Genomic DNA, 14,762 nt, shown 5'->3' on the forward strand with positions numbered 1-14,762 from the left:
AGAGGGATCTGGGGCTGTTCCCACCCTGAAGTGGAGACAAACATCACTCCCTGCCTGCAGGAACACCCCAGACACTCAATCCAGACACTAAACCCTTCCTACAAAGTGTTTGGGGTCAACTCTTCCCAAATCCAACCCTGTTTTGGGTGATTTTAAGGTGGAAGAGTCACATCTGGCACAGTTGGAGAGCCAGGGTGGGTTGGTGGGACCAGGTTATCGAGATCCATCCCGATAAACAAACTGATGGCTCAGGGACTCCAAGTGAAAAAAAGTGATGGAAAAGCCAGGAGCTCAGGGAGCAGGGCTGGGAGTGAGGTGGGAGCTGAGCCCTGACTGAGGAACTGGGCCCTTCCTGCTCTGGGGAATGTGGAATATTCCCTGTGAAGGTTTATCTGTCACTGGGATGACACAAAAGTGCTGAAGTGCCACCAGCTCCACTCTCTGGTGGGTGCTCAAGGCAGCTCAGACCTGAGACCTGGTGGGATGTGGAGTTGGGATAAATTCCTTGGGATATTCCCCACCAAACTGAAGGAATTGCTGCTTGGAAAGATGGGATTTCCCACTTCACATCCCCGCAATGTTCTGGGGGAGCTGCTCCGTGCTATGGGATGAACAATCCCACACTGAACTGCAACCCCCTCCTGAGCATGGTTCAAATTAATTAGGTCTGAAAACAAGTTCCCACAGATGTCCTGAAGGCCCCCCGCTTCCCCCCCCCCTCCCTTTTCCCAAAACTGGCTTTGGAAAAGCTGGGAGCAGCCCTTTGTCACGCAGGAGCTGCTGCAAACACACCCCAACCCCCAAACAAATGGATCCTCCCCCGGCAGACCCCCCAACCCACCGGGGGAGCTCAAAGAAAACAAGTGGCACAAGAGACCCAGCCCAGATAATCTGATCCATGTGTGTTCACCGGAACACTGAGGGGTGTTGGATGCACGAGGACATGGATGTTTTCATGCCAGGTGGGAAGGCAGCCCCAGCCACCCCCAGCCCTGCACAGCCATGTGCCGACCATCCCTCTGCAGGGTGTGGGGTGTGGGTCACGCTCAGCCCTGAGCCCAGCTGCCTTCCACCTTGGAATTCTGCTGCTTCCTACCCAGTGAGGGTGGAGGCTCGGCCTGGAGCACAGGGAAGGGAATTCTCTGCTTGGCATCCGACTAAAGCACCTCGGAGCAGGATCCGGCTGTACCGCACGGCAGCGACGTCACGGAGAGCTCGGGTTTGGCAAGGACGGGCTTCCAGCTGCTCTGGGAAGCTCAGAGGCAATCAGGCTGTGGGATCTTGGAGGATGGAAGTGGCTAGAGCAGCTGGAATTCTGTCTGGGAGCAGTGATGGCAGCTGGGACACCCAGTGCTCCTCCACGGTAACACCACGGGCTGAGAGGATCCCAGAGCCAGGAAAGGGAATAAATCACCAGACACCCCTAAACACTGCTGGGATGAGGGAGATCCTGCAAAGCTGTGCCCCGTCCAGGCACCTTCATCCCTGAAACGGGGATCCCAAAGGAGTTGAGTCCCCTCTCTCCCCAGGCAAAGATCTGAGTACCAGGAAGCAGGAGTGGCTCAGCTCGGCGGGGCTGAGCTCGTGAGGGGGGAGAGGGGTCAGGAGGGTTTAATCTTAAACTACAGGAAAGGTTTATCTACTCCTGGAAGCTGCTCTAAGCCCACAGCAACCCGCAGAGAGGGACGACACGGGGCATGGGTTAACTTGGGCAAGTCCCAAAAGCACTTGAAGAGGTTTCCACACCTCGTGGTTGCAGCAAATCATGGGGAACCTCCCCAGGAGGCCGTTCCAGCCACGGATTAGAGTGTTAAAAACTGCTTTAGTGTTGGCTCCTGCCTCTGAATTCCCAGCTGGCTTTTCCCCACACCTTGGACCTCAGCAGGCTCCAGGCACTGAGGATCCACGTGCTCCCAAGGAGGTCAGGGATGTGATTCCACTGGAAATCCCACCAGCACTGGGGGAGGGAGGGGAGGGATCTCTACACGGTGGGAATCATCTGCTACAGGAGGGACCAATCCCTAAGGCTGAAGGAAGGCGGGAGGTTCCTGTGAGCGGATAAGGCAGGAGGATTATCGGAGATCCAGCAGGACAACGTCCCTCTCCACCACTGACACGTGACTGCAGGTCTGGGAGAGAGAAAGAGAGGGGACAGGGGGTTATTCAGATGTTCCCACAGATCAGGTGACATGACCTGCAGCCAGAGTCCTTCCCAGAACAGCCCTTGGAGCCGTTCCTTGGATCACACAGTGACCACAGCAGGACACAGAAACAGATCCCTCTCCCAAACGCACCCCTTGGTGCTGCGTCGCCCTGTTCCTGCAGGGAGGAGCTCCCCATCACTCCTCCAAGCCATGTAAAACATTGGGAAGCTCCTGCACCTCCACCCTGGGAATCGGAGACCGGCCCCTGCCAGGCTGAGCCTCCTCTGCTGTCACAGCCCAGCATCCCACACGGATTTAACTCCAGTTAAACACACCAACTCCCCACCCCACAGCCCCCAGTGCCTGGGGGGGACTCACCGTGAAGAGAGGGGGGTCTTTGGGGTGTGGGTGGAACCCTTTCTGGCGGCAGGATGAGATCTCCTCCAGGCCGTGCTCCGTCAGCCGGAAAAACCCCGTCCTGGAGAAGGGAACACACCGAGGAGCACAGGGACCTCCTGTGGCTCCACCTCTGCAACCTCTGCAGGGACAGCCATGTCCTCTGGGCCTCACAGAGCACCTTTGGGGCAGCTCAACTCAGGCAGGAGCAGAGACTGAGGCTGAGAGACAACCCTCTGGGATGTCTGGGACATCTCTTCCTGGGAAAGCCCCCCTTTCTGGGACACCTCTCTTCCCAGGACACCCCTCTGTCTGGGACATCCCTCTGTATGGGACATCCCTCTTCCTGAGACACCCCTCTTTCCAGGATAACCCTCCTCCTGGGACACCCTTCTGTCTGGGACACCCCTCTTCCCAGGACACTCCCATCTGGGAGACCCCTTCTTGGGACATCACTGCCTGGGACACCTCCTTTCCTGAGACATCCCCATTCCCAGGACACCCCTCTTCCTGGGATACCTCTCCTCCTGGGACACTCCTCTTCCCAGCCCCAGGGCTGCAGATCACCCTCCTGTCACAGGTGGGCAACCACTGCCCAGATCCAACCCCCTGATCCTGATCCTGATCCTGATCCAGCCCAGAAGAGCTGTGGAGTCCCACGTGTGTGACCTGGCATTTTATCTCCACACCAGGAATCTGATGGAGGAAGGGTGTGGTAAAACAGCCCAGGCAGAAGGAAAGGCCTTCCCCACCCCACATCTTGGTGTCCACACTCACTCCTGGTGTCCATCCACATTCCTGGGTGTCCATACTCACTCCTGGTACTTGGGAGAGCAGACGATGGCGATGGACTCCGGCAGCATCATCTGGTAGGAGCAGTGGGTGTGCAGGTCCACGCTGGACAGGAAGGCTGTCTGTGTGGGATGGGTCTGGAACGGGCAACACACGGACAGGAGTCACAGCAGGCTTGGGAAAACGGTTCCAAGGGATTGTGTCTGCCAAAGGAAGGCTGTGACAGAGGAGACACAGCTCCTGGGATGGCACAGGGGACACACTAAGAGGGGTTTGTGCAGAATCCCAGAATGGTTTGGGTTGGGAGTGACCCTAAATATCATCCCATTCCACCCAGGGACACCTTCCACTAGCCCAGGTTGCTCCAAGCCCCATCCAACCTGGCCTTGGACACTTCCAGGGACCCAGGGGCAGCCACAGCTCCTCTGGGAATTCCATCCCAGCCCCTCACCACCCTCACAGCCAAGAATTTATTCCCAATATCCCATCTAACCCTGCCCTCTGGCAGTGGGAAGCCATTCCTTCTTGTCCTATCACATCATTCCATGTTCTTACCAAAATTCCCTCTCCAGCTCTCTTGTAGCCCCCCTTTTTTTTTGGACTGTCTTAAAACACCTGCTCCTCTTTTCCGTTTGAAGTACAAAAGGAGCTCTACATTCCTGTCCTATTCCACGAGAAAGTCCCACTTTCAGGCCCAACACTGTCCTTGCAGGGAATTCACATCTTTCTCAAGTGCAGCAGCACCAGCACACCCCATCCTGCCCTGGCACTTCAGGATATCCCATTCCAGAGGGCTGTATGATCCCTGACAGCCACCACCTCACCCAGCTCCTGCCTGCAGCTGGATTTCATGGATTTCACACCTTAACTCCTGCTGGAAGCTCCTGCTCCTTTTGCTGGTGAGGTTTTTGTTGCCAAGGCCAGCAGAAGGGGCACAGGAATTCCAGAGGGTCCCTGGGTGTGATGGGGCTGGCAGGGCAGAGCTGCCCCCTCAGGGATCAGGCACAGGCAGCACATTCCCCTGTCCAAGGCTGTGAGGCAGCAGCTGCTTTCGAGAGATTACTCAGCAGCTCCAAACATTTTCCTTGGCACGGATACGACTGCTGAGGGCTCCGTGGGGACAGCAGGGAATTGCTGCAGCCAGGGAGGAATCTGGAACTGGCACATCCCACGGCACAGCTGGCTCAACAGCAGCACCACTCCAGGGACATAGCATGGGAGAGGTGTCCCTGCAGCAGGAGGGCTTGGGATGCCCTGACAGAGCCTCTGGAGTTGGATTTTAGCTGGAGGACACATGAGCTGCATGTCCAGGATCCCACTTGCACAGATCCAGACTGCTTTGTGTTGGGAGGGATCTTAAAGATCAGCCAATTCCACCCCCTGCCATGGGCAGGGACACCTTCCACTATCCCAGATTGCTCCAACCCGGCCTTGGACACTTCCAGGCATCCAGGGGCAGCCACAGCTTCCCTGGGCAACCTGTGCCAGGGCCTCACCACCCTCACAGCCAAGAATGTCTTCTTAATATCCCATCTACCCCCGCCCTCTGGCAGTGGGAAGCCATTCCCTGTGTCCTGTCCCTCCATCCCTTGTCCCAAGTCCCTCTCCAGCTCTGGAGCCCCTTTAGGCTCTGGAAGGGGCTCTAAGGTTTTCTCTGGGCAACTTGTGCCAGGCCTCCCCACCTTCCCAAGGAAGAATTTCTTCCCAATATCCCATCTAACCCTGCCCTCTCTCCTTTCCAAAGGAAGAAGGGAAGGGACTCAAAAGTAAAACAGGCCAGGATTTCTCCAGCAGAGTAGCGAATGAGACTGTACCAGAGGGAGAAACCCAACTAGAGAGAGAAATCAAATCAGAGGGAGAAATCCAACTGGGGGGAGAAACTCAACCAGGGGGAGAAATCCACCCAGAGGCAAGAGATCCAACCAGAGGGAGAAACCAAACCAGAGGTGAGAAACCCATCCAGAGGCTGCTGCCCGCTCCACACCATCTCCTCCTGTAACTTCTCCTCCCCCAGCCCTTTCCCTCCAGGCTGAAGGCAGGGGCAGGAGGCACTCACATGGATCCAGCCCAGGGTGACGAGGCCGTGCTGGTCCTGGATCAGGAACAGCTCCTCCTCGTTCTCAGTGTTGCAGTAGTCGGGGCCCCCGTGTTGCTTGGGCACGATCACGTGGGTTATGGTGAACTCATTCCTCATCTGCAGGGCAGGGGCAGCACAGGGGGATCAGAGGGAGCACAGGCACCCCCAGACACCCCCCAGCAGGAAACAGGGAGCCGAGAGGATTCCTTAAGTTTTGGGAACTTCTCCTCAAGAAGCCCATGCACCATGCAGGTGCAACTCCCAGTTACTGACAAAGGAGTCGCAGGGTTTTCTTCCTATTTCATCTTCCCTGCTGTGCAGAGCACCCACAACAGCTCAGAGAACACCCACTGAAGCAACTCAAGATGATGCCTCATCCCTAAATAATCCCCAGTGTCTGGAAGCAGCTGGATGGCAGGAAGTTGCTACTTCAAACAGCTCCATTTCAAAGCAAACCCCTGCGAGTGACTCAGGGCTGGAGCTGCCAACAAAACCTGGACACGAAAACTCCTGGGGAGAACAGTGGCCTGTCAGCCCTGTGTGGGTGAAATCACCAGCTGGGACACCCCAGTCCTGCTGGCACCCAAAGGACAAGTCCCTGGAGCTCCTGTCCCCAGGACTGTCCCCAGTGCTTGTGGCAGGTACACAGAGTCATCATGAGCAGAGAGGAAGCTGAGTGGGGACTCTGGTTGGCACTGAGTGCCAGGGTGAGGAAATCCTGACCTAAAAGCCTGGAAAGGGAGAGGCAGATCATCCCTAATGCTCACAGGGAAGCCTGAAACTGCACTAGACAATTCCAGGACAAAGATCAGGGTCCTGCAGCCATTTCCAAAGCGGTGGTGCCGTGACAAACAACCCCTGTGCCGCTCCGAGGTCTCCTGACGGACTGTCCCCTTACCAGCTTCCCACAGAGGATCCCACAGGTCTCCACACCCCGCACCGTGTTGGCATCAGCCAGCTGGAGGAATTTGTGGCACAGCTCCCTGGGGACAATGACCTGGCGAAGGACATCCACTCCTGCACCTGTGGGGAACGGGAGCGCAGTGAGACACAAGCCAGGGGAGCAGAAATGGTCCCTCAGGGCAGGCCCTGGAGGGATGAGACTGAAAAAATGCACCTGGAAGGGTGGACTGCTCTGGCTCTGCCCCTCCAGTGGCACCAAGAGATAAATGTGTCACTGGGACACTGATAAAGGACAGGCACCACCCCTTTGATAAAGGACAAGCAGCACCTCCTTCAGAACAGAGAGGGGAAGAATCCTTCAGCAGGGTGTCAAAAATGAGTCTTTTGTTTGTTAGTAAAAACGAAACCACACACACTCACAGCATGTTATTTAAGGTAGGATGTGTCACTGGGCAAGAACCAGTCACTGGACATGTCTGGATGAGTATTTTGGAGCTGTGTTTAGCAGGATTTGGTCAGGAGGAGGATTCAGTCAGCCCAGCCAGGAATTAAACACAAATCTCCAAGAAGTGCTTGGATCAAGGAAAGGCAAATAGGCTGCAGAGTCTGGAACAGCAGAAAGACTGGGCTGGAAGAGCATGGAGGGTGCATTCCCAAGAGGAGACAGTTCTCCCAAGCCCTGCAAACCTTTACTGAACAACAGGGACAATATCCAGTGACTTGGAAGAGCAAACCCCCAGAAAGGATGGAGCCAGGAGCAGATAATTCCAAGAGCCTCCCAGACAAACTGGCCACATTTGGCTCAGCCCCAGCAAGGGATAGGGATGCTCCCAGAGGTACTAACTGGTTTCTGTGCTCCCCAAAGCACTGGGCTTCAAAGATCTGTCCACAACGGGAGGTCTGGGTGGGACAGTCCCCGCTGAGGGACTTGCTGGGTTAACTGAAGACACTGGAACCTTTGGGGTTAAATCAGTCGGGGGCTTTTCCACTCCAGGGATGAGGGGTCCATCCAGAGACTCTGGCTCTGGCTTCCCAAACTCCTGCACTATCCTCAGGCGTTCCTTCTCCAGCTCCTGCCGCCGGATCATCTCTTCGAAGGCGTGGAACTGCTCCTGCTCTGCCTGCTGCTGCTTCATCAGGGCCACCCGGCTCTTCTCCTCCTCCAGCTGCTGCTGCAAAGCCAAAGTGAGTGCAAATTACTCTTCCTCCTCCTTCCCTAAGAAGAAATATCCCAAGGGACATGAGCAGAGACGGGAACATGGAGCCTCTGTGCTGCAGAGCCTCAGCAACCCCAGGCTGCTTCGAAAGGGTCTGCAAAGAGCATTCCTTGCAGGAAGCTTCAGCTTGCAGAGATCCACACTTCCATCAGGAGAGCCAGCTGGACCAGGGCACCTAAAACCTCTGTCTTACCCTCCCTCTTCCACAGAAGCACAACTCCAGGTTGTTTCCCCTCTATCCTGTCTCCCAAATTACACTTGTCTGCAGCAAAACTGATCCTGGAGGTTTCTGTTTTGCCCACACAACCCCGCATCCTTGCCCATGCTGGGTTTCTGGATCACAAAACCTGGATCTTGTGTTGGGACAAAGAGAATTAACTAACCAAACAGCCCCAACTTGGGATGCACAAGGAAGAGAGACTCAGATGAACCTTTAGTGGCAGCAGGGCCAGCCCTGTGCTGCAGGGGGGGATCCCCACAATGGACATTCCTGAGCACCCAGGGAGCCCTGGAGACTTGCCCTCTCCCAAACCCTTGGTGGCTGAGGGTCTCCTGGGGAGCACAGGCCTGCAGTCTGCTCTCACTCACCTCCTGCTCCTTGTACTTAGCATAGTCCTGGGCGTACCTCTTTAGCAGCTCCTCCTTGAGCTCTTCCGCTCTGGGAAAGGCTACTTCCTTCAGTTTCTGGGGGAGAAATGCAGGGAAAATCTGAGTGCCAACAAAACCGGCCCTGAGCAGCTGCAACAACCCCAAAACCACCCTCAAAATCACCCAGCAGTGCTGGCCTTTGCAGCACTAAGCAGAGGAGCCGTGGCTTCTTGTGGCTGTGAGGAATCTCCAAGGACTCCCTGGCAAATCTCACCATGTTGAGCATCCAGTCCCATGCATGGAAAAGCCATGTGGTCTTTAAAAAGCAGGGGGTTTAACAGGAAAAAAGGACATTCCAGTGCTCAACAGAAAGTAAACTGGACACCAGGGTAAATACAGTAGGGTAAGAAGAGCCCAAACCATAACCCAGAGAATCATGGAATTGTTTAGGAGGAAAATACCTCAAAGATCATCAAGTCCAACCTTTCCCCCAGCACTGCCATGTCAATCACTAATCCATGTCCCCAAGTGCCATATCCAAGTGTTTTACCCACTTCCAGGGATGCTGATTCAACCACTGCCCCAGGGAGGCTGTGCCAGGGCTGGACAACACTACTGGGGAAGAAATTTTCCCAATATCCAACCTGAACATCCCCTGGCACAGCCTGAGGCCATTCCCTCTCCTCCTGTCCCTTGTTCCCTGGGAGCAGAGCCCAACACCCCCCCCGGCTCCCCCCTCCTGTCAGGGGGTTGCAGAGCCAGAAGGTCCCCCCTGAGCCTTCTTTTCTCCAGGCTGAGCCCCCCCAGCTCCCTCAGCCCCTCCTGCTGCTCCAGCCCCTTCCCAGCTCTGTTCCCTTCCCTGGACACCTTCAGCCCCTCAGTGTCTGTCTTGGAGAAGAGCCCAGAACTGAACTCCCAGGGGTCAGGACTGCCTGGCCACGCCAGTGTTTGTGTGGATCACCCATGCCAGAGCCATGAACACCCAAGGTCAGTGATGCCAACATGTTTCCCTTCAGGACCTGGCAATGTCACCACTTACTTTGACTGTCTCCCTCTTCTCGGGAATGACGGCGGTTTTGTAGTCACGGTGCTGCGGCAGCTTCTCAATGAAGAGCCTGGAAAAACGGGACAGGAACTGCACTTTGGGATCATGGCAGGAAGGCACAGACACCAGACAGTCAGTGGCACTTTGGGGGTACAGATCCCTGGGTCCTGCACTGCCCATCAGGACAGTCTTTCTGCAGGAAAACCTCCATCGACCCTTGGAGCTGTTCATGGCACACAGACCTTGTTCAATCCCACGGGAGCACCTCACACAGGCTCTAATTCCACCTGGACCCTGGAGATGATCCTCAGGGATAAATACATTTGTTTTGAACAGAACCATTAATAAGCTGGTCTGAAGCACCAAGGGCACAGCAGTGATTCAGGAGGTGCTTGGGCACCTGCTGACACCTCGGAGGATCCCGGGATTTCAGTCCCAGCACAAGGACTCGGCTGACTCAGTGCTCACTGTCCTTCTGCTCAGAGGGACAGACTCTCTGTGCATCAGAGGGGAAATGACTCAGACCTTGAACAGAGAAAACTTGCAGGTGAGCTAAAAGCAAGTTCCCAACATCCCCAGCTGCTGCACTGGGAAACTTTGGGCTCTGCAGCTGGAGCAGCCCCAGGTATTCCAGGCTGGAGGGGAATTCCTGTGCTGGCTTTCGGGAGGGAAATCACAGCATCATCCCACTGCCAGCATGGGAACAGGTTCAACTTTGGCTCCTCTACAAAGGGGATAACTGTTTTCCCCCTCACAGAATCCCAGACTGGTTTGAGTTGGAAGGGACCTTGAAGCCCGTCCAGTCCCACTCCCTGCCACAGGCAGGGACACCTTCTACTATCCCAGGTTGGTCCAACCTGGCCTTGGACACTTCCAGGGATCCAGGGGCAGCCACAGCTTCTCTGGGAATTCCATCCCAGCCCCTTCCCACCCTCACAGGGAGGAATTCCTTTGTAATATCCAACCCAAATCTCTCCTGTTCCCTCTTACCCTATGACTGTCTGCCCATGTAAAAAATCCCTCTCCCTCTTTTTCACAAGCCTTCTTTAAGTCCTGGAAGGCCACACGAGGTCCTTCCATGGAGCTCTGCAGGACATGGAGGTGAGGATGCAGAGAGAGTTGTCCAGGCACTAACACCAGGGGGAAAGCCCATAAACACAGGGCAGCTCCCTCTGGTTCAGGCTTGGGACACTCTGAATTACCCTGTGACCAAGTCCCCAGTGGTGACAGGGTGCTCAGACTGAGCTCAGGGTGGGCTTAGCTGGGCCCTTGTCTCCTGCAAGTGGAGCTGTCCTGGCTCTGGGCATCCACAAAGCTTTGGGATTAACCCCAAATCCCTGCCCTCCTCCTTGGCTTTTTCCCACACAGCTCCAGCATCCAAAGGATACTCCAGCTCCAGAGAGCAGCCTCATTCCCAGGCACAAGGAATAAGGGAATAAGAGGACTGGACTGTGCCCCAGGGAGCAGCACGAACCAAGCAGAGCCAAGAGAGAAAAACTCAGCAGGGACAGAGTTGAGACTCTTCGCTCTGAGAAACCCCTGTGTGTGCAGTAAACAAACCCAGCTGCTCCAAACTCTCAGTCCTCTGGGAGAAGGAACGACTTTTTGCCACCCTGAATGCTCCTGGTTGCCAGGGAGAGGGTGAGGATGCAGGATCAGCACCCATGGAGCCCTAGAGAAGCCGTGGTTCCACCCCAAAGCCCCAGCAAGGTCCCTCTCCCAGCTGGGGGTGTGAAGTAGGTCACTGTGTCGAGGAGACACAACAAGGCCCCGAGCGCTGCCAACAGCTCGTGGATTAAAATGGAAGGGATTAATTAGGGAGGATTAAGAGCAGATGCTGGGGCTGGGGAGGATGGAAAAACCAGCAGGGACAGCTGGGTTTCCACAAGTCAGGAAGCGGGGGAAAAAGCAGGCAGGAGGAGGAGAGGAGGGCTCAGGCAGCAGAGGAAAATTCGGGGGCAGGAGCAGCAGCTGAAGGGGCAGAGGAGGGGCAGGAACAGCCCACGTCTCCCATCAACAGCCCCACTGAGGTTTGGCAGGACCAGAACCTGCAGCTCCCACCTCCAGGAGCTTTGGGCTTGTTCAAACCTCTGCTGTTCCCCAGTCCACTGGAGCAGCAGCTGCTTGGCACCGGGCAGCCCCAGCCCAGGGTATTTTTAAGCCCAGCTCTGGAGCACAGGTCAAGGTGGCGGCTCCCAAATCCCTGTGACACCCCCAGAGCTGATCCCAGCAGCACCAAACCAAGGAGCCCAAGCACCACACAAAAGTTGTGTCTTATTTCTTTTTTCTTTCATATTTGGCTCTGCCAAAATCGACTCGAGTGTTCCTGGTGGGAACCCAAGGAAAACAACCACTCAGATCAATGGAAAATAAGCTGCTCAGGATGACAGGCAAGGAAAGTCTTATCAGGTGACAAGATATGGGTTAAAATCCAGCCTGGTTATTCCTAGAGATAGCCATGGAATCATGGAACGGCTTGGGTTGGAAGGGACCTTAAAACTCATCCAGTTCCACCTCCTTCCATGGGCAGTGACACTTTCCACTATCCCAGGTTGCTCCAACCTGGCCTTGGACACTTCCAGGGATGGAGCAGCCACAGCTGCTCTGGGAATTCCATCCCATCCCCTCCCCACCCTCACAGCCAACAATTCCTTCCCAATATCCCATCTAACCCTGCCCTCGGCGAGTTTACAACCATTCCCCCTTGTCCTGTCCCTCCACCCCTTGTCCCCAGTCCCTCTCCAGCTCTCCTGGAGCCCCTTTAGGCCCTGGAAGGGGCTCTCAGCTCTTCCTGGAGCCTTCTCTGCTCCAGGTGAACCCCCCCAGCTCTCCCAGCCTGGTCCCATTCCTAGGAAAGGGAGAGCACAGCAAGTCCACGAGAGGCTCCAGCTCCCAGTGGATCAGGACATGCCCTCATGTGGATCTTGCCCTTTGGATCAGGACATCTAGAAAACACCAATCCCGCTGCTTGAGCTTCAGCTTCCCATCTTCATTTACAGAAATCAGATGGTGACATTACGTTCATATCTTTGGACAATCCAGGGCAGCAGCTCAAACTCAGCAACGCAGAAACCCCACCAAGGGAAGGTTTTCCACCCTCCTGGCAGCCCAGCCCAGGCTGAAAATTCCAAGAAAGCTGCTGGAAAGAGCCAACCCAGCACCTCTCAGAGCTACAATGAAACAGCCAAGGTGCTTTGAGTTTGTTTAGTTAAAAAGTTCCTCCTCCAGTCCCAGCTGCGTAACCAGCCTGGAAACCTTCCCAAGGGTTTTACACTTCCCAGCTCCCCGTGCAGCCTCCCAGGGCCCTGCTCCCATGCCCATAAAAGCTCAGGAAGTGCAAGGCGGGAAGAAAAGCCTAATCAGGGAAAAATGTGTTGGATTTCAGGGGCAGGAACCTGCACAAAGGGCAGGGAGGGGAAATGCCCACGGAGGTGCCAACCATGTTCTGGGTAAGCAGGCGGTGTGGGCACAGCACAGACCTCACCAGGGGCACTGGGTGGGAGGGGCAGGATTTTTCCCAAAAAGCTACAGGAACAGGCCACTGTGACATTGGGGTATTTTCTGAGGATCACAATTTTCAGCCCCATAAACACCAACAGGGCATTGTTTCCTTCTGAAATGTAAAAACAAATCTGACATGTAAAAATAAATCTCCAGCTGGTCCCTGCTCCTGAAAGAGGGACTCACTCCCTGCTGCAAAAGGCTGTAGTAACCTAAGAGTAAAACAGGCTTTGAAAGTGGTTTATTAGAGAAACCACCACCCAACCTCAATCCTTTCCAGGATACTAGATACTGATATTCCTGGTGATGGATCCCTGCCAACCCATATGATGTCACAACCAACCCAGTGAAAAACAAGGCCAATTTAGCCCCTCTGTGGCGATAAAACACCTGGAAGCTTTGACTTAGAGGTGGACAAAACCCCTCTGCTGCTGACAGGAGTCTCCAGAAGGACAGAGGAATCCAAGATCAGCCTCTTTCCAAAGGGAATCTCATTAATTAATACATATAAATATCTCCAAGGGGTATCAAGAGGATGGTGCCAGACTTTTCAGTGGTGCACAGCAACAGGATGAGGAGCAACAGCCATAAAGTGAACCAAGTTCCACCTCAACAGGAGGAAGAACTTCTTTCCATGGAGGAGGTGGCAGAGCCCAGGGAGGGTGTGGAGTCTCCCTCTCTGGAGACATTCCAAACCCACCTGGAGCCTTTCCAAACCCATCTGGACATGTCCCTGTGTCACCTGCTCCAGGTGGGTTGGGGTTTGCACTGGGTGATCTCCAGAGGTCCCTTCCACCCCCAACAATTCTGGGATTCTGGATTCTGTGAAGGGAGTCGTGTCTGTGGGTTTGTGCCTCACACCTTCATGACATCTCCTGGTCAGTCCCACCAGCCAGAGCTCCGAGTCCCCTCCTCAAAATAACCTCTCCTGCCAGATCCCACAGTCCTCCCCAGGGGAGAACAGACCCCAGTCACACACTGTAATTCCCAGTGCCCCCAGACCAGAACCCCCCTCTAATTCCCACAGCACCTCTCAAAATAAAGTGCCCAAACCAAACCACCCCACCCAAGGGACCCCAATCTCCAGACCCTCCCTGGCTCACCAAGAGAGCTGTGGGACCCCAAATCCCAGAAGTCCCTTCCACCCCTAACAATTCTGAGATTCTGGACTCTGTGAACTGAGATTCTGTGGGGTTTTGCCTCACACCTTTTATGACACTTCCTAGTCAGTTCACCCCAAACCCCAGGGTCCTTTCCACCCCTAACAATTCTGGATTCTGTGAACTTTTACAAGTCAGCTGCTTCTGTGTGTTTGTGCTTCACACCTTTTATGACATCTCCTGGTCTGTCCCACCAGCTGTGGGACCCCAGATCCCAGAGGTCCCTTCCACCCTTAACAATTCTGGGATTCTGGATTCTGTGAAGTGAGTTTGTGGGTTTTTACTTCACACCTCTATGACATTGCCTGGTCAGTCCACCCCAAGCCCCAGAGGTCCCTTCCACCCCTAACAATTCTGGGATTCTGTGAACTTTTTACAAGTCAGCTGCATCTGTGGGTTTGTGTCTCACACCTTGAGGTGAAACCGTGGGGAGTCACCTCACGTCTGACCCCCCAAAAGAGACCCAAAACAGCCCCCCCCGCCCCTCCCTGTCCCCCAAAACAACCCCCCTGCCCTTCCCCTCTCTAAACGAGTGGAGGACCCCCCCCAGCCAAAGCCCCCACAGGCTCCCACCCCCCACAACAGAGCAAAAGGAGCCCCAAACCGAATCCCCCTTCCTAAGGAAGAGATCCCACAGTCAGAGCCCTCCCAACCACATCCCCTTCCTAAGTGGAAAGATCCCTTTGATGACCCCTGTGGGTCAGTCCCACCAGCTGTGGGGACCCCAAATCCCAGAGGGGCGGAGCAGAGCTCTCCCAGCTCAACAGTCCCTGGCAGTGCCAGGGCATGGCCCAGCCCAGAGCCCAGCCCAGCCCCCAGAGCCCAGCCCAGCCCATAGCCCAGTCCCAGAGCCCAGCCTAGCCTAGCCTAGCCCAGCCCAGCCCAGCCCCATAGCCCAGCCCAGCCCAGCCCATAGCCCAGCCCCAGAGCCCAGCCCAG

General features: G+C 55.3%; 1 protein-coding gene across 1 annotated transcript; it reads right to left on the reverse strand.

The window, feature by feature from the left end:
• Nucleotides 1-885: 885 nt before the first annotated feature.
• On the reverse strand, nucleotides 886-13,924 carry LOC113940494 (STAM-binding protein-like; the record flags this gene model as incomplete). Its single annotated transcript, XM_027631647.1, has 9 exons — nucleotides 886-2,129; nucleotides 2,523-2,622; nucleotides 3,357-3,469; nucleotides 5,389-5,526; nucleotides 6,308-6,432; nucleotides 7,157-7,484; nucleotides 8,118-8,213; nucleotides 9,157-9,232; nucleotides 13,871-13,924. Coding segments are annotated over 9 exons (1,087 nt in total), but the record flags the coding sequence as incomplete, so codon positions are not given.
• Nucleotides 13,925-14,762: the final 838 nt, after the last annotated feature.

The sequence above is a fragment of the Corapipo altera genome, unplaced genomic scaffold (assembly GCF_003945725.1).
Source record: "Corapipo altera isolate COAL_440 unplaced genomic scaffold, ASM394572v1 128337, whole genome shotgun sequence".
In the NCBI taxonomy this organism is placed as follows: Eukaryota; Metazoa; Chordata; class Aves; order Passeriformes; family Pipridae; genus Corapipo; species Corapipo altera.